The sequence below is a fragment of the Mobula hypostoma genome, chromosome 1, assembly GCF_963921235.1.
Source record: "Mobula hypostoma chromosome 1, sMobHyp1.1, whole genome shotgun sequence".
NCBI classification, from domain to species: Eukaryota; Metazoa; Chordata; class Chondrichthyes; order Myliobatiformes; family Myliobatidae; genus Mobula; species Mobula hypostoma.
The window spans coordinates 208,345,535-208,373,397 of record NC_086097.1 but is presented as its reverse complement, the minus strand read 5'-3'; the positions used below and the strand labels follow the sequence as shown (position 1 = coordinate 208,373,397).

Here is a 27,863-nt window from a genome sequence, read left to right as displayed (position 1 = left end):
TTACATTCTCTCCCTCAGTCTACAATTTTATTTGGGTGCTCCAGTTTGCTTATATATCCTTAAAATATGTGGAATAAAGGGTTAATTGGCTGTTGTAGATTGTCTCTAGTATATAAGTGAGCGGCAGTATCTAGGTTAGTTGATGGATGCGTAGAGAGACAAAGAATGGGATTAATGTAGGATTAGTGTAAGCGAGTGGTTGACTGTTGGCATGGACTTGATTGTCCAAGGACCCTTTTTCTGTGCTGTATTAATGTGAAGTATTAGTCTGGGAGGAGTATTCTGCAGAATCAGGGATAAATGTACATAACATTATATAAATCTGAATTTCGAGTTTGGCTAGATATTCCTTGCAAGGTTTGGTATTTTAGTTCGTTTTATTATTCAGACATTGTTATCTCAGCATTCAAATATTGATATAGTTAATATGATTGGTTAAAACACAAAATGCTGGAAGTACTTAGCAGATCAAGCACCAAATTATTAATCATTGGTCGCTTTTCCTAACTTGCTCATTTCTGACACTTCCTTGTTCTGATGAGAGGTAGTGGACCTATTAGTATTACCAGCATTTTCTGTTGTTATTTCTGATTTTTAGTGTCCGCAGTATTGTGGCTATGGTTGGCTAACTTGATTCTTGTTTATGATATGCTATAGCAGATTAATTTTTACTTTGCTTTTCACAGTTCTGTTGAGATCCTGAAGAAGCAGCAGAAGAGAATTCCTTGGACCAACAGTTAATGATTTTTTGGTTTCTAATTAGTTGTACAAATGAGAAGGTAGAACTTCAAGAATATTTGTAGAACAATACATCCCCATGTCATTTTTGTATAAATCTAGTTTCCTTAACACCATTCTATTGTATTTTCCTTGCAGAATAGTTCACTGAAACAAAAACTTTTCAATTATACAACCAGGCAGCATCTAAGTGTATGTAAGATTTCTTTTTATATGTAGTTTGACATTAAAGTTTTAAAAGTCTTTCAGTGTTGTTTCTTTTCTTTTGAAACATTTTTTATGGCAGTTGCTCATTACCTTGCTTAATAAGCATTCTGTGAAATGATTGCAAATAAAACATAAGCCTTCTTACAAGTAAACCATCTGCTCGTAATATTACTTCTATTAATGTCTGCTGGGTTGGTGGGAAGATGGAATACCAACAAATGAAAAAATTATGTTACAGTTGTCTGACATTTGAAGTTTTGTTTTTATTTAGACATAGGAACTGAGTGGTGCTGTCATAAGTGGTACTTTGAGGAAATAGTGGACTCTTTATGCCAGGAAGTTCCATGATTTGGCCTCCATATTAATGAAAGGAAAGAGAATTATTTACAGGTCTTTTTATTGTCTGGCCTATTGGGGAAACATGCATTTGTTTACAAACATGTGTTCCTACAACTCCTCTTGAAGTTTATTACACAATTTAAAACAAGACTACAGCAACGTATTTAATTGCATAATCCCTTGAAAATTTTTTTTGTTTCAATATGCATTTTAAACCAGTGGGTCTCGTGGCAGTCAGGCACAATAAAATGGGATTTACACCAGAATTATATTCTGTAATAGTAGAATTACTGGTACAATTTCTATTGTATTGAAACAAAATTGAAATTGAATTTATTACTAAAGTGGAGACTATTGAAGGAATTATACAACATCTCTGGTCTACGGGGAAGATTTGTATTAGATCAGATATTTTCCCATGATTCTTCATCATCATCATCAGGTGCCATGCCCAGTTTGAGCTTTGACTGCCATGGCCCACACACTCCTATTTCAGGTCAAGTGGATCAATTTATTGGTATTCATTTCCAGTTCTTTGGCTGCTGTCCCCATCATCATTTGTCTTTGTCTTCCTCTTGCTTTCTTCCCTTCAATCTTTCCCATAATTACCGTGCATTCTAACTCCTTTCCTAATCACATGTCCAATGAAGTTACGTTGCCTTTTCATGATCTGATACATTAATTCTGTTTTTGTGTTTGCTCTGTTCATGACATCCTCATTAGATATTTGTTTTGTCCATGATCTTTGCATCCTCCTCAAAAACCACATCTCTGCTGCTGCAATTCGTTGCCTCACGTTACTAGATATTGTCCAACATTCTGAGCCATATAACATAACTGGATAAATGTAACATTTCAGTACTCTGAGGTGGGTTGTCATGCCTAGTTTAGTGTTGGTCAGTATACTCTTCCTTCTCGTAAAGGTGCCTTTTTCCATCCCTATTCTTCTTTTGATGTCAAAGTTGCACCTGCCATCTGATGTCACCCAGCTTCCCAAGTAGCAAAAGTTCTGTACTTGTTTTATGTCTTCCTCATTTATTCTCAGCTTGCATGTAGAATTCTCCTTTTTGGATATCGCCATACATTCTGTATGGCCGTTCCCACCAATAATAAGTACATTGTTTTGAATACCGTTGATGGGGACGACCTACCAGGGACAAGTTGCAGTGGTTGAGTCTCTGGCACTGAGACGGGACCCTCAGCTCAGAAGGGAAGGAGGGAAAAGAGGAGAACAGTAGTGATAGGGAGACAGATAAGAGGTTCTGTGGAAGAGATCGAGAATCCCGGATGGTCTGTTGCCTTCCTGGTGCCAAGGTCCGTGATATTTCAGATCGAGTTCTCAGTATTCTCAAGAGGGAGGGTGAGCAGCTGGATGTCATGGTCCATGTAGGGACGGACCAATGACATGGGTAGGAAGAGTGAGGAGGTCCTGAAAGGTGAGTTTATGGAGGTAGGCACCATGTTAAAGGACAGGACCTCCAGGATAGCAATCTCAGGATTGCTACCAGTGCTACATGCAGGCGGGTTTAGAAATAGTAAGATAGCGCAGATCAACACGTGGCTGAAGACATAGTGCAGGAGGGAGGGCTTCAGATTTATAGATAATTGGGTAGTTTTCCAGGGAAGGTGGGACCTGTTCCGGCGGGACGGTTTACATCTGAACTGGTGGAGAACAAATATTCTTGCAGGTAGGTTTGCTAAAGAGGCTCCAGTGGATTTAAACTAGATACAAGGGGGGAGGGGAACCAGAGTGTATGAACAGATGTAGGGAAGAAGGAAGAAAAAGAAAATAGTAAAGTTGTTTGCACCGTTAGTGATAAACAGAGAGTAACAGGTGGAAAATTTCTTAAATGCATTTATTTTAATGCTAAGAGCATTATAAGAAAGGTGGATGAGCTTAAACATGGATTGATACCTGGAAGTATGATGTGGTAGCTATTAGTGAAACATGGTTACAGGAGGGGTGTGATTGGCAACTAAATATTCCTGGATTTAATTGCTTCAGGTGTGATAGAATCGGAGGGACAAGAGGGGGAGGTGTTGCACTGCTTGTCAGAGAAAATATTACAGCAGTGCTCTGGCAGGATAGATTAGAGGGCTCGTCTAGGGAGGCGATTTGGGTGGAATTGAGGAATGGGAAAGGCGTACTAACACTTAATGGGAGTGTATTATAGACCAGCAAATGGGGAGCGAGAATTGGAGGAGCAAATTTGTAAGGAGATAGCAGATGTTTGTAGTCAGCACAAAGTTGTGATTGTGGGAGATTTTAATTTTCCACACATAGACTGGGAAGCCCATACTGTAAAAGGACTGGATGGTTTGGAGTTTGTAAAATGTGTGCAGGATAGTTTTCTGCAGCAATACATAGAGGTACCAACTAGAGAAGAGGCAGTGTTGGATCTCCTGTTAGGGAATGAGATAGGGCAGGTGACGGAGGTTTGTGTTGGCGAGCACTTTGGGTCCAGTGATCACAATGCTATTAGATTCAATATAATTATGGAGAAGGATAGGTATGGACCCAGGGTTGAGATTTTAGTTTGGAGAAAGACTAACTTTGAGGAGATCTAAAAGGATTTAGAAGGAGTGGATTGGGACAATTTGTTTTATGGGAAGGATGTAATAGAGAAATGGAGGTCATTTAAACGTGAAATTTTGAGGGTCCAGAATCTTTATGTTCCTGTTAGGTTGAAAGGAAAGGTTAAAAGTTTGAGAGAGCCATGGTTTTCAAGGGATATTGGAAACTTGGTTTGGAAGAAGAGAGATATCTGCAATAAGTATCAGCAGCATGGAGTAAATGAGGTGCTTGAGGATTATAAAGAATGTAAAAAGAATAGAAACATAGAAACATAGAAAATAGGTGCAGGAGTAGGCCATTCGGCCCTTCGAGCCTGCACCGCCATTTATTATGATCATGGCTGATCATCCAACTCAGAACCCAGCCTTCCCTCCATACCCCCTGACCCCTGTAGCCACAAGGGCCATATCTAACTTCCTTTTAAACATAGCTAATGAACTGGCCTCAACAGTTTGCTGTGGCAGAGAATTCCACAGATTCACCACTCTCTGTGTGAAGAAGTTTTTCCTAACCTCGGTCCTAAAAGGCTTCCCCTCTATCCTCAAACTGTGACCCCTCGTTCTAGACCTCCCCAACATCGGGAACAATCTTCCTGCATCTAGCCTGTCCAATCCCTTTAGGATCTTATACGTTTCAATCAGATCCCCCCTCAATCTTCTAAATTCCAACGAGTACAAGCCCAGTTCATCCAGTCTTACACCCAGGTCTTCACATTTATCCACATTAAATTGCATCTGCCATGAGTTTGCCCACTCACCCAACCTATCCAAGTCACCCTGCATCCTCTTAGCATCCTCCTCACTGCTAACACTGCCACCCAGCTTCGTGTCATCCGCAAACTTGGAGATGCTGCATTTAATTCCCTCATCCAAGTCATTAATATATATTGTAAACAACTGGGGTCCCAGCACTGAGCCTTGCGGTACCCCACTAGTCACCGCCTGCCATTCTGAATCTTAAGAAAGAAATTAGAAAAGCTAAAAGAAGATATGAGGTTGCTTTGGCAAGTGAGGTGAAAATAAATCCAAAGGGTTTCTACAGTTATATTAATAGCAAAAAGATAGTGAGGGATAAAATTGGTTCCTTGGAGAATCAGAGTGGACAGCTATGTGTGGAGCCTTGCACACACATAGCAGAACCCCTGCTATTTCCACACTAACTTCCCTCAAGGTCCTACGGAATATCCTGTCAGGACCCGGAGACTTATCCACTTTTATATTCTTTAAAAATGCCAGTACTTCCTCTTATTTAATCATCATAGTTTCCATAACCTGTAGAAATAGCAGGGGTTCTGACAGAAATATTACAAATGTCATTAGAAACGGGGATGGTGCTGGAGGATTGGCGTATTGCTCATGTTGTTCCATTGTTTAAAAAGGTTTCTAAGAGTAAACGTGGCAATTATCGGCCTGTGAGTTTGACATCAGTGGTGGGTAAATTGATGGAAAGTATTCTTTGAGATGGTATATATAATTATCTGGATAGACAGGGTCTGATTAGGAACAGTCAACATGGATTTGTGCATGGAAGGTCATGTTTGACAAATCTTACTGAATTTTTTGAAGCGGTTACTCGGAAAGTTGACGAAGGTAAAGTGGTAGATGTTGTCTATATGGACTTCAGTAAGGCCTTTGACAAGGTTCCACACGAAAGGTTGGTTAGGAAGGTTCAATCATTAGGTATTAATATTGAAGTAGTAAAATGGATTCAGCAGTAGCTGGATGGGAGATGCCAGAGAGTGGTGGTGGATAACTGTTGGTCAGATTGAAGACCAGTGACTAGTGGTGTGCCTCAGGGATCAGTACTGGGTCCAGTGCTGTTTGTCATATATAATAATGATCTGGATGATGGGGTGGTAAATTGGATGAGTAAGTATGCAGATAATACTAAGATAGGTGGAGTTGTGGATAATGAAGTAGGTTTTCAAAGCTTGCAGAGAGATTTAGGCCAGTTAGAGGAGTGAGCTGAAAGACGGAAGATGGAGTTTAATGCTGATAAATGTGAAGTGCTACATTTTGGTAGGACTAATCAAAATATGACATACATGGTAAATGGTAGGGCATTGAAGAATGCAGTAGAACAGAGGGATCTAGGAATAATGGTGCATAGTTCCCTGAAGGTGGAATCTCATGTGGATAGGGTGGTGAAGAAAGCTTTTGGTATGCTGGCCTTTATAAATCAGAACATTGAGTGTAGGAGTTAGGATGTAATGTTGAAATTGTACAAGGCATTGGTAAGGCCAAATTTGGAGTATTGTATACAGTTCTGGTCACCGAATTATGGGAAAGATGTCAACAAAATAGAGAGAGTACAGAGAAGATTTACTAGAATGTTACCTGGGTTTCAGCACCTAAGTTACAGATAAAGGTTGAACAAGTTGGACCTTTATTCTTTGGAGCGTAGAAGGTTGAGGGGAGACTTGATAGAGGTATTTAAAATTATGAGGGGGATAGATAGAGTTGACATGGATAGGCTTTTTCCATTGAGAGTGGGGGAGATTCAAACAAGAGGACATGAGTTGAGAGTTAAAAGGCAAAAGTTTAGGGGTAACATGAGGGGGAACTTCTTTACTCAGAGAGTGGTAGCTGTGTAGAACGAGCTTCCAGCAGAAGTGGTTGGGGCAGGTTTGACGTTGTCATTTAAAGCTAAATTGGATAGCTATATGGACAGGAAAGGAATGGAATGGAGGGTTATGGGCTGAGTACAGGTCGGTGGGACTAGGTGAAAGTATGAGTTGGGCACGGACTAGAAGGGACGAGATGGCCTGTTTCTGTGCTGTAATTGTTATATGGTTATATTCTGTCTTTTTGCAATTGATTGAGGGACCCATTTTTGCACTTTCTTCAACAATTATATCAATTAAGTTTTGTAGTTCTTCCTCTGTACTTGCAATTAACACAGTGTCATCTGCATATCTGAAATTATTGATATTTTCACCACCAACTTTGATTCCTAAGATGTCTCTTATTTTTTTGTAATATTGTTTCACTGTATACATTAAATAAATCGGGAGAAAACACACCCTTGTCTAACTTCTCTCTTGATTTTCGTAAACTGACTCACTTCTCCATCTATCCTTACAGCGGCTGTTTGTTCCCAGTACAGATTTCTGATTAGGCGGAGGTCTTTCGAATCTACATCTAGAGTTTTCTGTAATATTTCAAATAACTTATTGTGCTTCACTTTATCAAATGCTTTTGTGTAGTCGATAAAATAAACAAAATTTTTTTGTACTAGAATAGCTCGTTCTGATGGTATCCTTAACATCAATATTGCATTTCCTGTACCTTTGTCTTTCACAAAACCACATTGTACTTTGCCTATTTCAGCTTGTATCTTACTCTTAGCTCTTGTCATCAAAATTCTTATAAGTCTTAGAATTTCCCATGATTGCAGCACACAAATTGGGAATGACGAGGCCAGGGTTCTTGGAATTACTACAATTTCAACAGAAATTCAGTATAAGTGAAGATTTTACGTTCATCTTTTGCCAGTTACAAGGAGGTCCAGTGAAATGGAGATACACTCCCTTTATTTTCATATTTATTTACGTCTCTTTGTTGGTGGTTCGTAAAGCTGTGTGTCACCTTGTGACAGCATTGAAGAAGAAACTGATTTTACAATTTTCAAATACTTGCAGGTGAGAACATATTAATAAACTTCGAGTAAAAAAATTGTGTTCTGCTCGAGGCGATAATTTGGTTTAAAGATCAAGTATGTCGTTTCATTGCTGCTAAAGTTCAGTTACAAGCCTTCCTCCACATGTCCCCACATATTTTCACTATTTTTGAAATTGACAGTACAGAATTGTGATAAGAAAATTTGTACCTAAAGTTCTGTATTAAAGTTGAATTCAATGACACCAGAAATAAGGAGGGGAGTTATCTGCTTGGCTTATGAAATCAAGAAATGGTTCAGTTTCCATTGCTGAATATTGAAACAACAGCATTGATTGCGGTGCTTAGAACATTGTCAGCTATACAACAAAGTAAGCTTCCTGTAAAGCCTCAGGGGATTGGGATCAAATTTTTATTTCCAACATCGCCTTACAGGCTTCAGTATGTCAACACTGATATACCATGTATATCCTTTTACTAGTGTGGAGGGCCGTCAGAGGTTACAGCAGGACATTGATAGGATGCAAAACTGGGCTGAGAAGTGGCAGATGGAGTTCAACCCAGATAAGTGTGAGGTGGTTCATTTTGGTAGGTCAAATATGATGGCAGAATATAGTATTAATGGTAAGATTCTTGGCGGTGTGGAGAATCAGAGAGATCTTGGGGTCCGAGTCCATAGGACACTCAAAGCTGCTGCACGGGTTGACTCTGTGGATAAGAAGGCATATGCTGCATTGGCCTTCATCAACTGTGGGATTGAGTTTAAGAGCTGAGAGGTAATGTTACAGCTTTATAGGACCCTGGTCAGACCCCACTTAGAGTACTGTGCTCAGTTCTGGTCACCTCACTACAGGAAGAATGTTGCCTGTATTGGGGAGCATGCCTTACGAGAATAGGTTGAGTGAACTTGGCCTTTTCTCCGTGGAGTGATGGAGGATGAGAGGTGACGTGATAGAAGTGTATAAGATGATGAGAGCATTGATCGTGTGGATAGTCAGAGGCTTTTTCCCAGGGCTGAAATGGCTAGCACGAGAGGGCACAGTTTTAAAGTGCTTGGAAGTAGGTACAGAGGAGGTACCAGGGTTAAGTTTTTTTATGCAGAGAGTGGTGAGTGTGTGGAATGGGCTGCTGGCAACAATGGTGGAGGCGGATATGATAGGTTCTTTTAAGAGACTCCTGGATGGGTATATGGAGCTCAGAAGGATAGTCATAGTCATACTTTATTGATCCCGGGGGAAATTGGTTTTCGTTACAGTTACACCATAAATAATTAAATAGTAATAAAACCATAAATAGTTAAATAGTAATATGTAAATTATGCCAGGCAATAAGTCCAGGACCAGCCTATTGGCTCAGGGTGTCTGACCCTCCAAGGGAGGAGTTGTAAAGTTTGATGGCCACAGGCAGGAATGACTCCCTGTGACGCTTTGTGTTGCATCTCGGAAGAATGAGCCTCTGGCTGAATGTACTCCTGTGCCCAACCAGTACATTATGTAGTGGATGGGAGACATTGTCCAAGATGGCATGCAACTTGGACAGCATCCTCTTTTCAGACACCACCGTCAGAGAGTCCAGTTCCATCCCCACAACATCACAGGCCTTACAAATAAGTTTGTTGATTCTGTTGGTGTCTGCTACCCTCAACCTGCTGCCCCAGCACACATCAGCAAACATGATTGCACTGGCCACCACAGACTCGTAGAACATCCTTAGCATCGTCCGACAGATGTTAAAGGACCTCAGTCTCCCCAGGAAATAGAGACAGCTCTGACCCTTCTTGTAGACAGCCTCAGTGTTCTTTGACCAGTCCAGTTTATTGTCAATTCATATTCCCAGGTATTTGTAATCCTCCACCATGTCCACACTGACCGCCTGGATGGAAACAGGGGTCACCGGTACCTTAGCTCTCCTCAGGTATACCACCAGCTATGGGTTACCCTGGGTAATTTCTCAGGTAAGGTCATGTTCGGCACAGCTTTGTGGGTCAAAAGGCCTGTATTGTGCTGTAGGTTTTCTATGTTTCTATGTTTTCTATATTAAAATCACTGCCTTCACAGGGTTCCTTTACCTTAAGCTGCCTTATCAAATCTGATTCATTACTGAACATCCAATCCAAAATTGCCTTTCTCCTGGTGGGCTCAACAACAAGGTGCTCTAAAAAGCCTTCTCATAGGCATACTACAAATCCTATCCCTTGGGATCCAGCATCAACCTGATTTTCACAATGTACCTGCATATTTAAATCCCCTATCACCATCATAACATTACCCTTTTACATGCCTTTCTATCTCCTGTTGTACTGTTCAGGGGCATGTACATAACTCCCATCAGGGTCTTTTTACCTCTACAGTTTCTTAACTCTACATTAAACTTTAATTTAACATTATTGAAATGCAACCTATCTAGACATTTTCCCTTGCTTGTTTCTGTGATATTTTTCTGCCCAAAATTGGTTGCTGTTTTTCCCACACAGTGCCTACATCTCAACACCACAATGACTAAAATGCTTCAATATCAGGAGGCTATGAAATGTTCTACTTAAAATCTCCTCTCGTTTATCCAGGCATTAATACTGATCATGCTGCAAGAACTATTACAAAGCTGAAATACCATTGGCTTCACAATTTGCTGCAGAGTAGAGAATATAAAATAATACTAATCTTTATGATGTTGTACAGAGCTTAGGATATATCCCACTGTTTATAATGTTTTAATAGGGGGGAGTTACCATAACATCAAATAGATGGAAGTATAGTATTTAGTTTTACAGTTGTGGTTATTTCTATTTTCTAATGGACCATTAAGAAACTATTGCAGGCTTTACAAAAGAAGCTTTTTAAGGGATCATGTTGGATCATATTATAATACTCATTTTTAGCCAAAACATTTATGACAAATAAAGTTTGTAATTTGTAAAATACCCATCATTTTGATTTCATTGTCAAGATATCATCTGGAGTGACATAATTGCAGAGTATGTTTTACTTAGTTACATTTCTGAAGTAAAAACACCTCTGCAATGAATGTCTTGAACAAAATTGAGGCATGTTTTTATTTCTTGTAAGGATATATGAACTTAGAAAGCGGAGCATTTATTGCCTGTGTTTTGCCGGAAATTTGCATTTGAGATCATTTTTGTTTTATTTTTTAATATGGTGATTCTTACATCCAGTGAAATTACTGGCCTCAGAGCCAGACATGTCTAAGCATGATTCACACAGTGTTTTTTTCCTTGCTGCTACTTATGCATATGATAACACCATCAATGCTCTTTCCACTCATCTCTGCCTTACTAATAGAAATGGAACAATAATACACAACCTACAACCTTTAACTCCTAATAAACCAAGGAGAAAACCTCTCCAGGAGTTGGCTAGGAAATGTGAATTAGTCCTGAGACAGAAATGATGTGGTATCTGTAGGAACTGAAATTCCAAACTTTTTAATAATTATTTGGCCTTGCAGTGCTCATTGCAAACCTTAAATTTCACAACTGTAGTGAATTGCTGAAATTCCTGCCCGAATAATGAGACTACGGGTCACAGTGCAATGGGCACAACAGGTATAATCTGCAAGTGGATTACTTTCTATCACAGTAATCAGGTAAAACAAAACACCTGAGTTTTTAAAGGTGAATTTTCTGATTCTTTTTTTTGGTGGAGTCCCCCAAATTATTTGCTATTGCCATATCCAGCAACAGTTCAAAAGGGCAAATATGGCTGAAATCAACTTTCTATGGTATACCACCTGGTGAACAGATGACAACATTAGTGTCTTCAACAATATTAGACAGTAGTAGGGAATATTGGATGCTTTAATTGATGTGGCAACTTCATGGCTTTATACAGCTTCTGGTACTTGGTTACTTTCCAGCAGAGCAATATTATTTGCATTTATCCAAATGGACAATAATTCATTTTGTTAGCAGACATAATGGTTCCAAGCCTTTGTTTCAACTGAAGAATACATATAATTTTCTCTAGGAGTATTGTATTGTGATGTTAATATTTCCCAATATAAGAAAAATAATTACTTAATCTCAGTTTTGAAGGAGCTTTAATCTTTACATGTTTATTCTTTATAAATACAAATGAAGAAAATATTTAGGTATAAGTTATTGAGCAGTTGACTGAACCCCTTCATGTGAAAATAGCTGAGCAGTTACCAAATGGTGCAAATACTGTATAAATGGCATGAGAAGTGGATTGCTGGCCAGAAAGTTAACCTCTTAATGAGAAGGCAATTCTTGTGATATACTCCTGAAACGGATAAATGGAATTGTTAATAAGTCTATGAAGGAAAAAAAATCAACATAAAGAAAAATATTTGTTGCAAATTAATTTTTAAATTATTGTTGCATGCAACCAGTATTTTAAAAATCTTCATCAGTATTTTGTGAGTCATGCACCAATACCATACATGCCAAAAAGAAACATAAATTAAGAACATACTTTAAATTATAATTTAAGTATTTGAAGATGCTACACATTTTTGGTCTTATGCTGTATCATTGATACATATCTCTTTACTTTTATGATTGTGGGTTAATACTGCAAATCCTGATCCAAATGAAGGTACTGCATTGTGGTGCAATCTGGAGACAGACTTCTGCACTTACAGGGAAAAGATAAAAGACAATGATCATTTGAGAGACAATACTCTATCCAGTCCAACAGCAGTCATCATGAAGAATTAAACATGTAAAGTCAGTTGGCATTCCAAAATAATCTGAATTATGAGATTACCAATGATAATTTCCCCCAAATGTTAATGTAAACTTTTTATAAAGAACAAAACAAACACGTACATTTTTAATTGCAAATGAGATTTTTTGTGTTTATAATATTTACAGGTTACAAGTTTGAAAACATACCTAAGTTTTACTAGTCCCTTACAGGAAACCTCAAGAATGGGCAAAAGAAGATTGGACACTTTGTTTAGAACTGGAGTAATTAATTAGGACGCTGCTTGAAATCATATTAGTGTTAATTATGCATATAGCAAATAGTTGCTAAGCATTAGTAGTAAATCATATGTAAAACATTTTTGTGCAGAACAGCTTATTCCTTATTATTCGGCCTTATAATCTATTTAGTGATTTTCTTCTCTAAGCATCCCTTAACACCACCCATTTAGTTGCGCATTTATCTTTGTTTTTTTTTGTTTATGTTGTCAGTATGCAAATCTGTTAACTCTGTGTATATCTTATTTTGCTACACATTGTTTGTAATTACTTAACAACTGGGAATAAAATAATTAATTTTTGGCATTTTTCTTGTCTGTATGACTAAAGTGCTATATTTGTAATCATGTGGTTTTAATAATACATATTGGAACTTTAAAATCACCAATAGACCATAGTTTGAAGGAGTAAAGTAAATGAGTAGATCATACATTTTCCACCATTGTGTTATAATGTGGTTATTTGATTCTATTTAGCTCACTGAAACTGGGAAGGAAAAGTGTTCCTGGTTATGCATTTCACTAATATTTACTTTAATACAGTAAGGCATTCAGATTCCAAATTGAGTGTGTCTTGCAAAATTAGAAAAATATGATTATCTTTCCAAGAAAGATATAGTTTAGATGTACAATTGAACAAGGGCATTACACCAGGTACAATACATATCCAGAATATTACTTCATAAAAGATTTCATCACATTGTGTACATTAATTTAGTTGTGACAGATCACGAAACAACTGTAAATTAAAATTATTGTGCTTTATTTTTTTTTAAACAATTGAAATGCCCACACTTTGTCCGTTTTCCATTTGCAAAATAAAACAAGTGATAAATTCTTTGAAATCAAGTTTTATAAATATTCACAAATCATAACTAAAAAAAATTGCATTTTAAGCAAAACTCTGATAGTAAAATAATAGACGTCTTACAACAAACCATGTTTTATAGGCAGTATTTCAGTATTTTTCCAAACCATTGGCTTAGATACTTTAAGTTGATCCATCAGCACTATGTTTACATTTATCAAGTATATATACTCCAAGACAAGTGGAAGTACCGCCCAATGTGGCTGTGGCATCATTATCATAATGTGCAATGGTAGGAGACTTTTGAACCATACTGTAGTACATGTACCTCAGGTGAGGATGTCATTAGAGGAACATCAAGGCACTTCCGCAAACAAACTCTTGTCTTTGAGTACATCTTATTAGTATTTCATGTACAAAATACAACTACAGGCTTTTAAAATGGCTAACATTTCATCAGTCATCCTTTGGAGAATCTTGCTGTGTTGATCTGAAGCTGTGTTTTGGCCTGTGTTCAGAGCCCTCTGCAGATAGACATTAAAATCCTTAGTAAAATTTGCCTGAGTATTACTTTCTGGTGAAGATCAAATAGCTCCAGTGTCCCTGTGAGTAATAATTGCCCACAGACATTTCAAACTTTTATTTTCAGAAACAACGTTGGGAAGGCTTAAGGTTCTGACGATGTATCAGTTAAGGATTGAAGCAGGGTTTTGTAGACAGCGGAGTTCATAAATCTTGGATAAGAGTCTCTGTGCATTAATGTGTAAATCTGAAGCTGTGCATCATCAAATGTATGAGGGGTAGGTTCAAGCATGTTTCTGTTGATGACCTCGCGGACTCTGGAATCAAGGCTGACCTAAATTTAGAATAATACAAAATAAGGACCAGCTCTTTCAAGTATAATCTGCGTTTTACATTAGCAAATGAAAAACTAATTTTTAGAACACATTTCCGTAAAACCATATTTACTGAAAATTTACTGGTAGAATGGAATATCTGAGTAGAAAATGTATAACTATGCATCTGTTTGTTTCATATAGAACAATCTACTAAGAGTAGAATTATTTAAAAGTTTGTTTTGGGACGGATTCACACATATATACAGTCAGCCCTCTGTATCCACGGGGGTTTGGTTCCGGGACCCCTCGCGGATATCAAATTCCGCGGATGCTCGTCCCGTATATAAAATGGCGTAGTGTTTGCATATAACCTACACACATCCTCCTGTATACTTTAAATCATCTCTAGATTACTTATAATACCTAATGCAATGTAAATGCCATGTAAATAGTTGTTATACTGTGTTGCTTAGGAAATAATGACAAGAAAAAAAAAGTCTGTATATGTTCAGTACAGACGCAACCATCGTAGCTCTTCTGGGAACGTTGACGCTGCCTCGGTATCAGCCAATGCCGATTCTCCCACGATCTTTAAGTTCTCGAGGCTGTCGCGCTTTACATAGCCAGCCAGCCATCCCTTACTAGCCTTAAACTCCCTCCTCTCGCTCACAACGTAAGTAGCAAATGAACAAGACGTGAGGCAAACAATGCTCAAACAACGAGTAATACTTTTAATTATCTCTAGAGTACAGTACTTTACGCTCCCTCTTAGCCTTTGAGGAATTGCTTTGACCACTTAATTGCTTTTTAGGAGCCATTTTTTCACAGAAACAAAGGATGGACACAACACAAGTAGCGACCGAACGAGATGCGAGGTGTACAATGCTCAAACAACGAGTGCTGGAGAGAGAACTTCCGTTTTTTTCCGATCCCGATCCGTGGTTGGTTGAATCTGCGGATGCGGAACTTGCAGATACGGAAGGCGGACTGTATTGCTAAGTTTTAGATTCTCTGAGAAGACATGCATTAGTTTATCTATTCTCAGAACCATTTCTGGTGTTTTTATGTAACAATATTGTAAAAAGTGAAGTACTTAAAATTGCTGATTATGCAGGGATTTTGTTTCCTGGTGTGTCTTGGATCCAGGTTCACAGTCTCTAAACGAGGGGCTGACTATTTAGGACTGAGATGGGGAAAACATTATTTATCAAGTATATATGAATTTTTGGAATTCTTTACCAAGAAGGTGGTGAATATGTTGCTGAATATGTTCGAGACAAAAATTGTTAATTGTTTCATATTAAGAAATATGGGGTTGGGTTCAAAACTAGCACTTAGTTAAAGGATCAGCCATGATCTTACTGAAAATGAAAACAAATGGTAGGGCCAAATGGTTAATCCTGCTGTTATTTCTTATGTTGTTTACCTTTTATAACAGTAGGCAAGACCTATTCAGCCTTGGTGGCATTCTTCCAGGTAATTAAAAATCACATGTATAATCTCAATAAGAACACAAGTTAGTAGTTATATATTATTAATATAAAAATAGACATGTTTCAATTGGACAATGAACAAGGAAGGATAGTGTAAGACCAGAAGACATAGGAGCAGAGCAACACTCACAACACGCTGGAGGAACTCAGTAGGTCAGGCAGCAGCCGTGGAAACGATCAGTCCTGATGAAGGGTTCCGGCCTGAAACATTGACTGATCATTTCCACAGATGCTGCCCGACCTGCTGCATTTCCCTTCCATGCCATCAACTTAACCTGCAAGATAACATTTAGGGAATCCTGTACTAGGACTCCCAACGCCCTTTGAACCTCTGATTTTTGAATTTTCTCCCCATTTAGAAAATAGTCTACTCCTTTATTCCTTCTACCAAAGTGCATGACCATACACTTCCTTATACTCTATTCCATCTGCCACTTTTTGTATCATCTGCAAACTTGCCCAAAAAGCCATCAATTCCATATTCTAAATCATTAACATATGTGAAAAGAAGTGATCACAACACTGACGCCAGCGGAACACCACTAGTCACCAGCAGCCAACCAGGAAAGGCCCCCTTTACACCCCCCCCATTTGCCTCCTGTCAGTCAACCAATCTTCTATCCATGCTAGTATCTTTCTTGTAATACAGTTGGCTCTTATCTTGTTAAGCAGCCAAGAACCTTGTCAAAAGCCTTCTGAAAATCCAAGCATACATCATCCACTGACTCTCCTTTGTCTATCTTGCTTGTTATTTCCTCAAAGAACTCCCAACAGTTTTGTCAGTCAAGATTACCCCTTAAGGAGACCATGCTGACTTTACCTATTTTATTATGTACCTCCACGTACCACAAAACTTTATCCTTAACAATGGATTCCAACATCTTCACAACCACTAAAGTCAGTGTAGTTTCCTTTGTTCTGCCTCCCTCTCTTCTTAAACTGTGGAGTGACATTTGCAGTTTTCCAGTCCTCTGTCTTCTTAAACAGTGGAGTGACATTTGCAGTTTTCCAGTCCTCTGGAAGCATTCCAGAAACCAGTGATTCTTGAAAGATCACTTTAATGCCTCCATAATCTTTTCAGCTACCTCTTTCAGAATCCTGGGGTACAGTCCATCTGACCTAAGTGACTTACCTATCTTCAGACCTTTCAGCTTCCCAAACACCTTCTTAGTAATTTCAATTGCACTCATTTCTGCCTGCTGACACTCTCTAGTATCTGGCGTATTGCTAATGTCTTTCACAGTGAAGAATGATGCAGAATGCTTTTAAGTTTGTCTGCCATTTCTTTGACCCACATTACTACCTCTCCTGTGTCATTTTCCAGTGGTCCAATATCCACTCCCAACTCTTCTATCTCTAATATATCTGAAAAAGTCTTTTGGTATTCTCTTACATTATTGGTTAGCTTACCTTCTTGTTTCATCCTTTCACTCCCTATGGCTTTTTTAGCTGCCTTCTACGGGTTCTTGAAACCTTCGCAATTGTCTAATTTCCCTCTAAATTTTGCTCTATTATATGCCCTTTCTTTTTTGCTTTTATGGTGTCTTTGACTTCCCTTGTCAGCCACCGTTGCATTATCCTCTCTTCAGCATACTTCTTCATCTTTGGGATGTATTGTATCTATCCTGCGCATTCCAAGTTGCCCCCATAAACTCAGGCCATCGCTGTTCTGCCCTCATCATTGCTTGTGTACCCTTCCAATAAACCTGGCCCAGCTCCTCTCTCATGCCTATGTAATGCCCTTTACTCCAGTGCAATACTGATCTGACTTTATCTTCTCGCTCTCAAACAGCAGGGTGAATTCTATCATATTATGATCACTGCCTCCTAAGGAGGCGTTATCTTAAGCACCCAAATCAAATCTGGTTCATTACACAACACCCAATCCAGAATTGCTTTACCCCTAGTGGGCTCAATAACAAGGTGCTCTAAAAAGGCATCTCATAAACATTCTACAAATTCCATCTCTTGGAATGCGGCACCAAGCTGATTTAAACATAGAACATAGAATAGTACAGCACAGTACAGGCCCTTCAGCCCACAATGTTGTGCCGACCCTCAAACCCTACATCCCATATAAGCCCCCACCTTAAATTCCTCCATATACCTGTCTAGTAGTCTCTTAAACTTCACTAGTGTATCTGCCTCCACCACTGACTCAGGCAGTGCATTCCACGCACCAACCACTCTCTGAGTAAAAAACCTTCCTCTAATATCCCTCTTGAACTTCCCACCCCTTACCTTAAAGCCATGTCCTCTTGTATTGAGCAGTGGTGCCCTGGGGAAGAGGCGCTGGCTATCCACTCTATCTATTCCTCTTATTATCTTGTACACCTCTATCATGTCTCCTCTCATCCTCCTTCTCCCCAGAGAGTAAAGCCCTAGCTCCCTTAATCTCTGATCATAATGCATACTTTCTAAACCAGGCAGCATCCTGGTAAATCTCCTCTGTACCCTTTCCAATGCTTCCACATCCTTCCTATAGTGAGGTGACCAGAACTGGACACAGTACTCCAGGTGTGGCCTAACCAGAGTTTTATAGAGCTGCATCATTACATCGCAACTCTTAAACTCTATCCCTCCACTTATGAAAGCTAACACCCCATAAGCTTTCTTAACTACCTTATCCACCTGTGAGGCAACTTCCAGGGATCTGTGGACATGTACCCCGAGATCCCTCTGCTCCTCCACACTACCAAGTATCCTGGTAGTGCCTTGTACTCCTTTGTACTCTGCCTTGGAGTTTGTCCTTCCAAAGTGTACCACCTCACACTTCTCCGGGTTGAACTCCATCTGCCGCTTCTCAGCTCACTTCTGCATCCTATCAATGTCTCTCTGCAATCTTTCACAATCCTCTACACTATCTACAACACCCCCAACCTTTGTGTCATCTGCAAACTTGCCAACCCACCCTCCTACCCCCACATCCAGGTCATTAATAAAAATCACGAAAAGCAGAGGTCCCAGAACAGATCCTTGTGGGACACCACTAGTCACAATCTTCCAATCTGAATGTACTCCCTCCACCACCACCCTCTGCCTTCTGCAGGCAAGCCAATTCTGAATCCACCCGGCCAAACTTCCCTGGATCCCATGCCTTCTAACTTTCTGAATAAGCCTACCATGTGGAACCTTGTCAAATGCCTTACTAAAATCCATATAGATCACATCCACTGCACTACCCTCATCTATATGCCGGGTCACCTCCTCAAAAAACTCTATCAGGCTTGTTAGACATGATCTGCCCTTCACAAAGCCATGCTGACTGTCCCTGATCAGACCATGATTCTCTAAATGCCTATAGATCCTATCTCTAAGAATCTTTTCCAACAGCTTTCCCACCACAGACGCAAGGCTCACTGGTCTATAATTACCCGGACTATCCCTACTACCTTTTTTGAACAAGGGGACAACATTCGCCTCCCTTCAATCCTCCGGTACCATTCCCGTGGACAACGAAGACATAAAGGTCCTAGCCAGAGGCTCAGCAATCTCATCTCTCGCCTCGTGGAGCAGCCTGGGGAATATTCCATCAGGCCCCGGGGACTTATCAGTCCTAATGTATTTTAACAACTCCAACATCTCCTCTCCCTTAATATCAACATGCTCCAGAACATCAACCTCATTCATATTGTCCTCACCATTAACAAGTTCCTTCTCATTGGTGAATACCGAAGAGAAGTATTCGTTGAGGACCTCGCTCACTTCCACAGCCTCCAGGCACATCTTCCCACCTTTATCTCCAATCGGTCCTACCTTCACTCCTTTCATCCTTTTTTTCTTCACATAATTGAAGAATGCCTGGGGTTTTCCTTTACCCTATTCGCCAAGGCCTTCTCTTGCCCCCTTTTGCTCTTCTCAGCCCCTTCTTAAGCTCCTTTCTTGCTTCCCTATATTCCTCAATAGACCCATCTGATCCTTGCTTCCTAAACCTCATGTATGCTGCCTTCTTCCACCTGACTAGATTTTCCACCTCACTTGTCACTCATGGTTCCTTCACCCTACCATTCTTTATCTTCCTCACCGGGACAAATTTATCCCTAACATCCTGCAAGAAATCTCTAAACATCGACCACATGTCCATAGTACATTTCCCTGCAAAAACATCATCCCAATTCACACCCGCAAGTTCTAGCCTTATAGCCTCATAATTTGCCTTTCCCCAATTAAAAATTTTCCTGTCCTCTCTGATTCTATCCTTTTCAGTGATAATGCTAAAGGCCAGGGAGCGGTGGTCACTGTCCCCCAGATGCTCACCCACTGAGAGATCTGTGACCTGACCTGGTTCATTACCTAGTACTATATCTAGTATGGCATTCCCCCTGGTCGGCCTGTCCACATACTGTGACAGGAATCCGTCCTGGACACACTTAACAAACTCTGCCCCATCAAACCCTTGGAACTAATCAGGTGTCAATCAATATTAGGGAAGTTAAAGTCACCCATGATGACAACCCTGTTATTTTTGCACCTTTCCAAAATCTGCCTCCCAATCTGCTCCTCTGTATCTCTGCGGCTACCAGGGGGCCTATAGAATACCCCCAATAGAGTAACTGCTCCTCTCCTGTTCCTGACCTCCACCCATACTGACTCAAAAGAGGATCCTGCTACATTACCCACCCTTTCTGTATCTGTAATAGTATCCCTGACCAGTAATGCTACCCCTCCTCCCCTTTTTCCGCCCTCTCTATCCCTTTTAAAGCACTGAAATCCAAGAATATTGAGAATCCATTCCTGCCCTGGTGCCAGCCAAGTCTCTGTGATGGCCACTACATCATAATTCCATTTATGTATCCAAGCTCTCAGTTCATCACCTTTGTTCCTGATGCTTCCTGCATTGAGGTACACACATTTCAGCCCTTCTACCTTACTGTCTTTACACAATTTATTCTGCTTCTCTTTCCTCAAAGCCTCTCTGCATGTTAGATCTGGCTTTACTCCATGCACTTCTTTCACTGCTCTATCGCTCCGGGTCCCATCCCCCTCGCAAATTAGTTTAAACCCTGCCGAACCATGCTAGCAAACCTACCTGCAAGGATATTGCTCCCCCTCGAGTTCAGGTGCAACCCATCCAATCTGTACAGATCTCACCTTCCCCAGAAGAGATCCCAATGATCCAAAAATCTGAAACTCTGCCCTCTGCACCAACTCCTCAGCCACGCATTCAACTGCCATCTCCTCCAATTCTTACCATCACTGTCACGTAGCACTGGCAGTAATCCTGAGAACGCCACCCTTGAGGTCCTGTTCTTCAGCCTTCTGCCTAGTTCCGGAAACTCACACTTCAGGACCTCATCCCTCTTCCTGCCTATGTCGTTGGTCCCAACATGTATCACGACTTCTGGTTGCTTTCCCTCTTGTACCAGGATGTCGTGCACCCGGGAGTTAACAAACCATGCGGGTGTCCTTCTCACATCCACAAAATCTCCTGTCTGCTCCCCTGACTATAGAGTCTCCAATGACGACAGCTCTCCTCTTCTCCGTCCCACCCTTCTGCACCACAGGGTCAGACTCAGTGCCGGAGGCCCTGCCACCGTGGCTCACACCTGGTCGGCCGTCCCCGCCAGCAGTATCCAGAACGGTAAACTTATTATTCGGGGGAATGGCTACAGGGGTGCTCTGCACTACCTGCTGCTCACCTTCGCTTTCCCCCTTCTGACTGTCACCCAATGACCTGCTTCCGACAGCCTAGGTGTGACTACCTCCCTGTAGCCCTCATCTATGACTGCCTCATTCTCCCTTATGAGTGGAAGATCATCCAGCTGCTGCTCCAGATTCCTTACACGGTCTTCCAGATCGCCCAGCCGTATGCACTTCTGGCAGATGTGACTCTGCAGGAGAGGGGAGTTCCCCCAAGGCTGCCACATCTCACATGAAATCTCGGGATTACTGCCTGTGCCACGCGACAGTGAGAGTAGGAATGCGACGAGGTGGAGGATAAATGCGTGGCTGAGGGATTGGAGCAGGGGGCAGGGATTCAAGTTTTTGGATCATTGGGACCTCTTTTGGCGCAGGTGTGACCTGTACAAAAAGGACGGGTTACACTTAAATCCTAGGGGGACCAATATCCTGGCAGGGAGATTAGCGAGGGCTACTGAGGTGACTTTAAACTAGAATGGTTGGGGGGTGGGAATCAAATTAAAGCGGCTAGGTGTGAGGAGGTTAGTTCACAACAGAGGGATGGGAACCAGTGCAGAGAGACAGAGGGGTGTAAAGTGAGCGTAGAAGCAAAAAGTACAAAGGGGAAAAGTAAAAGTGGCAGGCCGACAAATCCAGGGCAAGCATTAAAAAGGGCTAAGAGAGTTGTAAAAGAGCGCCTGAAGGCTTTATGTGTCAATGCAAGGAGCATTCGTAATAAGGTGGATGAATTGAAAGTGCAGGTTGTTATTAATGATTATGATATAGTTGGGATCACAGAGACATGGCTCCAGGGTGACCAGGGATGGGAGCTCAACGTTCAGGGATATTCAATATTCAGGAGGGATAGACACGAAGGAAGGGGAGGTGGGGTGGCGTTGCTGGTTAAAAAAGAGATTAACGCAATAGAAAGGAAGGACATAAGCCGGGAAGATGTGGAATCGATATGGGTAGAGCTGCGTAACACTAAGGGGCAGAAGACGCTGGTGGGAGTTGTGTACAGGCCACCTAACAGTAGTAGTGAGGTCGGAGATGGTATTAAACAGGAAATTAGAAATGTGTGCAATAAAGGAACAGCAGTTATAATGGGTGACTTCAATCTACATGTAGACTGGGTGAACCAAATTGGTAAAGGTGCTGAGGAAGAGGATTTCTTGGAATGTATGCGGGATGGTTTTTTGAACCAACATGTCGAGGAACCGACTAGAGAGCAGGCTATTCTGGACTGGGTTTTGAGCAATGAGGAAGGGTTAATTAGCGATCTTGTCGTGAGAGGCCCCTTGGGTAAGAGTGACCATAATATGGTGGAATTCTTCATTAACATGGAGAGTGACGTAGTTAATTCAGAAACAAAGGTTCTGAACTTAAAGAGGGGTAACTTTGAAGGTATGAGACATGAATTAGCTAAGATAGACTGGCAAATGACACTTCAAGGATTGACGGTGGATATGCAATGGCAGGCATTTAAAGGTTGCATGGATGAACTACAACAATTGTTCATCCCAGTTTGGCAAAAGAATAAATCAAGGAAGGTAGTGCACCCGTGGCTGACAAGAGAAATTAGGGATAGTATCAATTCCAAAGAAGTAGCATACAAATTAGCCAGAGAAAGTGGCTCACCTGAGGACTGGGAGAAATTCAGAGTTCAGCAGAGGAGGACAAAGGGCTTAATTAGGAAGGGGAAAAAAGATTATGAGAGAAAACTGGCAGAGAACATAAAAACGGACTGTAAAAGCTTTTATAGATATGTAAAAAGGAAAAGACTGATAAAGACAAATGTAGGTCCCCTGCAAACAGAAACAGGTGAATTGATTATGGGGAGCAAGGACATGGCAGACCAATTGAATAATTACTTTGGTTCTGTCTTCACTAAGGAGGACATAAATAATCTTCCAGAAATAGTAAGGGACAGAGGGTCCAGTGAGATGGAGGAACTGAGCGAAATACATGTTAGTAGGGAAGTGGTGTTAGGTAAATTGAAGGGATTGAAGGCAGATAAATCCCCAGGGCCAGATGGTCTGCATCCCAGAGTGCTTAAGGAAGTGGCCCAAGAAATAGTGGATGCATTAGTGATAATTTTTCAAAACTCGTTAGATTCTGGACTAGTTCCTGAGGATTGGAGGGTGGCTAATGTAACCCCACTTTTTAAAAAAGGAGGGAGAGAGAAACCGGGGAATTATAGGCCGGTTAGCCTAACGTCGGTGGTGGGGAAACTGCTGGAGTCAGTTATCAAGGATGTGATAACAGCACATTTGGAAAGCGGTGAAATGATCGGACAAAGTCAGCATGGATTTGTGAAAGGAAAATCATGTCTGACGAATCTCATAGAATTTTTTGAGGATGTAACTAGTAGAGTGGATAGGGGAGAACCAGTGGATGTGGTATATTTGGATTTTCAAAAGGCTTTTGACAAGGTCCCACATAGGAGATTAGTGTGCAAACTTAAAGCACACGGTATTGGGGGTAAGGTATTGGTGTGGGTGGAGAATTGGTTAGCAGACAGGAAGCAAAGAGTGGGAATAAACGGGACCTTTTCAGAATGGCAGGCGGTGACTAGTGGGGTACCGCAAGGCTCAGTGCTGGGACCCCAGTTGTTTACAATATATATTAATGACTTGGATGAGGGAATTAAATGCAGCATCTCCAAGTTTGCGGATGACACAAAGCTGGGTGGCAGTGTTAGCAGTGAGGAGGATGCTAAGAGGATGCAGGGTGACTTGGATAGGTTGGGTGAGTGGGCAAACTCATGGCAGATGCAATTTAATGTGGATAAATGTGAAGTTATCCACTTTGGTGGCAAAAATAGGAAAACAGATTATTATCTGAATGGTGGCCGATTAGGAGAAGGGGAGGTGCAACGAGACCTGGGTGTCATTATACACCAGTCATTGAAAGTGGGCATGCAGGTACAGCAGGCGGTGAAAAAGGCGAATGGTATGCTGGCATTTATAGCGAGAGGATTCGAGTACAGGAGCAGGGAGGTACTACTGCAGTTGTACAAGGCCTTGGTGAGACCACACCTGGAGTATTGTGTGCAGTTTTGGTCCCCTAATCTGAGGAAAGACATCTTTGCCATAGAGGGAGTACAAAGAAGGTTCACCAGATTGATTCCTGGGATGGCAGGTCTTTCATATGAAGAAAGACTGGATGAACTGGGCTTGTACTCGTTGGAATTTAGAAGATTGAGGGGGGATCTGATTGAAACGTATAAGATCCTAAAGGGATTGGACAGGCTAGATGCAGGAAGATTGTTCCCGATGTTGGGGAGGTCTAGAACGAGGGGTCACAGTTTGAGGATAGAGGGGAAGCCTTTTAGGACCGAGGTTAGGAAAAACTTCTTCACACAGAGAGTGGTGAATCTGTGGAATTCTCTGCCACAGCAAACTGTTGAGGCCAGTTCATTAGCTATGTTTAAAAGGAAGTTAGATATGGCCCTTGTGGCTACAGGGGTCAGGGGGTATGGAGGGAAGGCTGGGTTCTGAGTTGGATGATCAGCCATGATCATAATAAATGGCGGTGCAGGCTCGAAGGGCCGAATGGCCTACTCCTGCACCTATTTTCTATGTTTCTATGTTTCTATGAAAGGCACATCACTGTCTCAGGAGACATTGTAAAAACTAACTGCGAGCTAGCTTGTCCTCCGCCTCTTCTCATCGAAGCCTCTCGAGTCAAAGCCTCAAAGCTCCACTCCTTCACTGGCCCACTCACGCACTGGCCGCTTCGCTTGAGCTATCCCTCTATTTATCTGTTTGAGCATTTCAAAATGTTTGGTCACCTGACCTCGACTGCCCAATCAGCTGCTTTCTGCTGAGTCTGAGCAATTCAAATCTTGATTGTCTAATCAACGGCTTCCTGCTGATCTATTCAAATCTTGATTGACTAGATTGCACAGACCAACTGCCAAAACTGCCAGAATCTCTCGAGTCAAAGCCTCAAAGCTCTACTCCTTCAATGGCCCACTCACGCACTGGCCGCTTTCCACTGGCCTTTTCCTTAGGATTTTCCCAGTGTACCTGCATATTGAAATCCCCTATCATTATTGCAACATTGCCCTTTTTACATGCAATACCTTTCCTATCACCCATTTTAATTTGTACCCCACATCCTGGCCGTTGTTTGGCAGCCTGTATATAACTACCATCATGTCTTTTTACCCTTGCAGTTTCTTAAATCTACCCACAAGAATTCTCCTTCTTCCAATTCTATGTCACCTCTTTCTGAGGATATGATTTTGTTTTGTTTTCACCAACAGACCTACCTCACCCTCTCTGCCTACTTGTCTGTCCTTGTGTGTATCCTTGGATGTTAAGCTCCCAACAATGATCTTTTTTCAGCCACAATTCAGTGATGCACACAGCTGCATACCTGCCAGTCTCTAACTGCACTACAAGATAATCTACCTTATTCCGTATACTATGTGCATTCAAATATAACACCTTCCATCCTGTATTCAGCACCCTTTTTGATTCTGTCCCTGTGTTATACTTCAACTCAACCCACTGACTGCTACTTTGCCTTATCATCTGCCTGTTCTTCCTCACAGTCCCACTACACGCTGCACCTACTTGTATGGCAACTGCTCCATCCTTCTCTCCAAATTAGTTTAAACTCTCCCCAACAACTCTAGCAAACCACCCTGCAAGGATATTGGTTCCTATCAGATTCAATGAGTAACCCGTCTTTTAGTACAGGTCATACCTTCCCCATAAGCGATCCCAGAAATCTGAAACAATGCCCCTGTACTAAATCTTCAAACACATACAGTATTCATCTGCCAAATCATCCTATTCATACTCTCACTGGCATATGGCACAGGTAGTAATCCAGAGATTATTACCGTAGATGTCTTGCTTTTTAGCTTTCTACCTAACTCCCTATATTCTCTCTTTAGGACCTCCTCCCTTTTCACCTCCTTGTTTTGTTTACCAATATGTACTGCAACTTCCAGCCGCTCACTCTCCCCATTTAGAATGCCGTGGGCCTGATCTGAGACACTCCTGACCCTGGCACCTAGGAGACTCTTTCACATCCACAGAATCTCCTGTCTGCTTCTCTAACCATGGAATCCCCTATCAATATTGCACTCCTCTTCTCCCTTGTCCCCATTTGAGTCACAGACTCGGTCCCTTCTCACATTGTGCAAGAGGAGCATTTCACTATCGTGCATGGCCAGAGAACTGATCAAATAGAGCTTTCTTCTTCTAGCTCATCACCTCACCCACCCCCCCAAAATAGTATCCAAAATGGTATACCTGATGTTGAGGTGAACGGCCATGGCCACAGGGATACTCTGCACTGGCTGCCCATCCCCTTTCCTCCTCCTGACAGTCACCTAGTTAACATGTGCCCTGCACCTTACATGTACAGTAGCTACCTCCCTGTATGTCCTGTTAATTAACCTTCAGCCTCCTGAATGATTCGAGTTCATCCAGGTCCAGCTCCAGTTCCTTAACATGGTCTGAAAGAAGCTGTGGCTGGATGCACTTCTTGCAGGGGTAGACGTCAGGGACAATGGAGGTCTCCCTGCCTTCCCACATTCCGCAAGAGGAGCATTCCACTATCCTGCCTGGCATACCTCTGCTCTAAACCTGCAACAAGAAAGAAAGAAAAATTGAATGAAAAAATAGGATTATTTTTCAGGAATAGGATTGTGATAGAAATTAAATTGGAGAAGTAGGTGAGCAGAAAGTGTATGGACATATTTAATGATGTTGAAAACTCCACCACAATAATGGGAGTCAAAACGAGAATTCTGATAGGCAGCAGTGATGCACAGAAAATTACTGTAGTAGTAACATTGTGACTGGGAGTAGAATTAGGAGTCATGGTGACTGTAGGCATAAGAAGGTGAGAAGTATTATACACATGGGACAGGGAAATGCACAAGAATTCAATATAGATCATTGATGTAAATGTAGCAGAAGACACATTAAGTATTTTGATAAAGCTTGAAAATTAGATTTTGAAGGCTAATCATCTACACCATATTACCACAGACTTTTTTTTGCAGCAGTAACTGAAGAATTAAATATATTGTGATTAAAGCTTTCACACCATATAGAGATAGGTTGGTTATATTTTATACGGTGCTTGCATTCACTCCTACTAAGCTACTAAGAATAAACAACCTGAAACCTTAAGCTTGCAAACTATCTTGTGGTTCTTTTGCAATTGAAACCATTAGGAATATAACAAATAACACTACTACATATTAAATGTTATGATCCAAATTTTGCAGTCAATAATGAACAAATGCTTATAGATACCCATAGAATATTCATACTGTAAGTCCATGTTTACTGTCGCTGAGAGTCTTTATATATTAGATCTCCTCCAGAGCCCTCTAGAGGAGATTTGTGAAGCATCTGAATATAACTTAAGGAATTTAAACGCAAACAACAGGAATTCTGCAGATGCTGGAAATTCAAGCAACACACATCAAAGTTGCTGGTGACCGCAGCAGGCCAAGCAGCATCTATAGGAAGAGGCGCAGTCGATGTTTCAGGCCGAGACCCTTCGTCAGGACTAACTGAAGGAAGAGTGAGTAAGGGATTTACTCCCTTACTCACTCTTCCTTCAGTTAGTCCTGACGAAGGGTCTCGGCCTGAAACGTCGACTGCGCCTCTTCCTATAGATGCTGCTTGGCCT

At 41.2% G+C, this 27,863-nt stretch overlaps 2 protein-coding genes across 6 annotated transcripts in view; one reads left to right on the top strand and one right to left on the bottom strand.

The window, feature by feature from the left end:
* tcea1 (transcription elongation factor A (SII), 1) overlaps window positions 1-1,069 on the top strand; it is a 55,453-nt gene extending 54,384 nt beyond the window's left edge. Inside the window, exon 11 of one of the 3 annotated variants that reach the window (XM_063063643.1) lies at window positions 687-1,069. In XM_063063643.1, coding sequence (XP_062919713.1) covers window positions 687-695 — 9 coding nt within the window. In that variant the 3' untranslated portion in view covers window positions 696-1,069. The remainder of the gene's footprint in view (window positions 1-686) is intronic. The other 2 variants (XM_063063627.1, XM_063063636.1) reach the window with 2 other exon arrangements.
* Window positions 1,070-13,117: 12,048 nt separating this feature from the next.
* rgs20 (regulator of G protein signaling 20) overlaps window positions 13,118-27,863 on the bottom strand; it is a 103,649-nt gene continuing 88,903 nt past the window's right edge. For all 3 annotated transcript variants that reach the window (XM_063041810.1, XM_063041820.1, XM_063041830.1), the window contains one exon: window positions 13,118-14,102. In XM_063041810.1, the coding sequence (XP_062897880.1) occupies window positions 13,914-14,102 (189 nt within the window). In that variant the 3' untranslated portion in view covers window positions 13,118-13,913. The remainder of the gene's footprint in view (window positions 14,103-27,863) is intronic.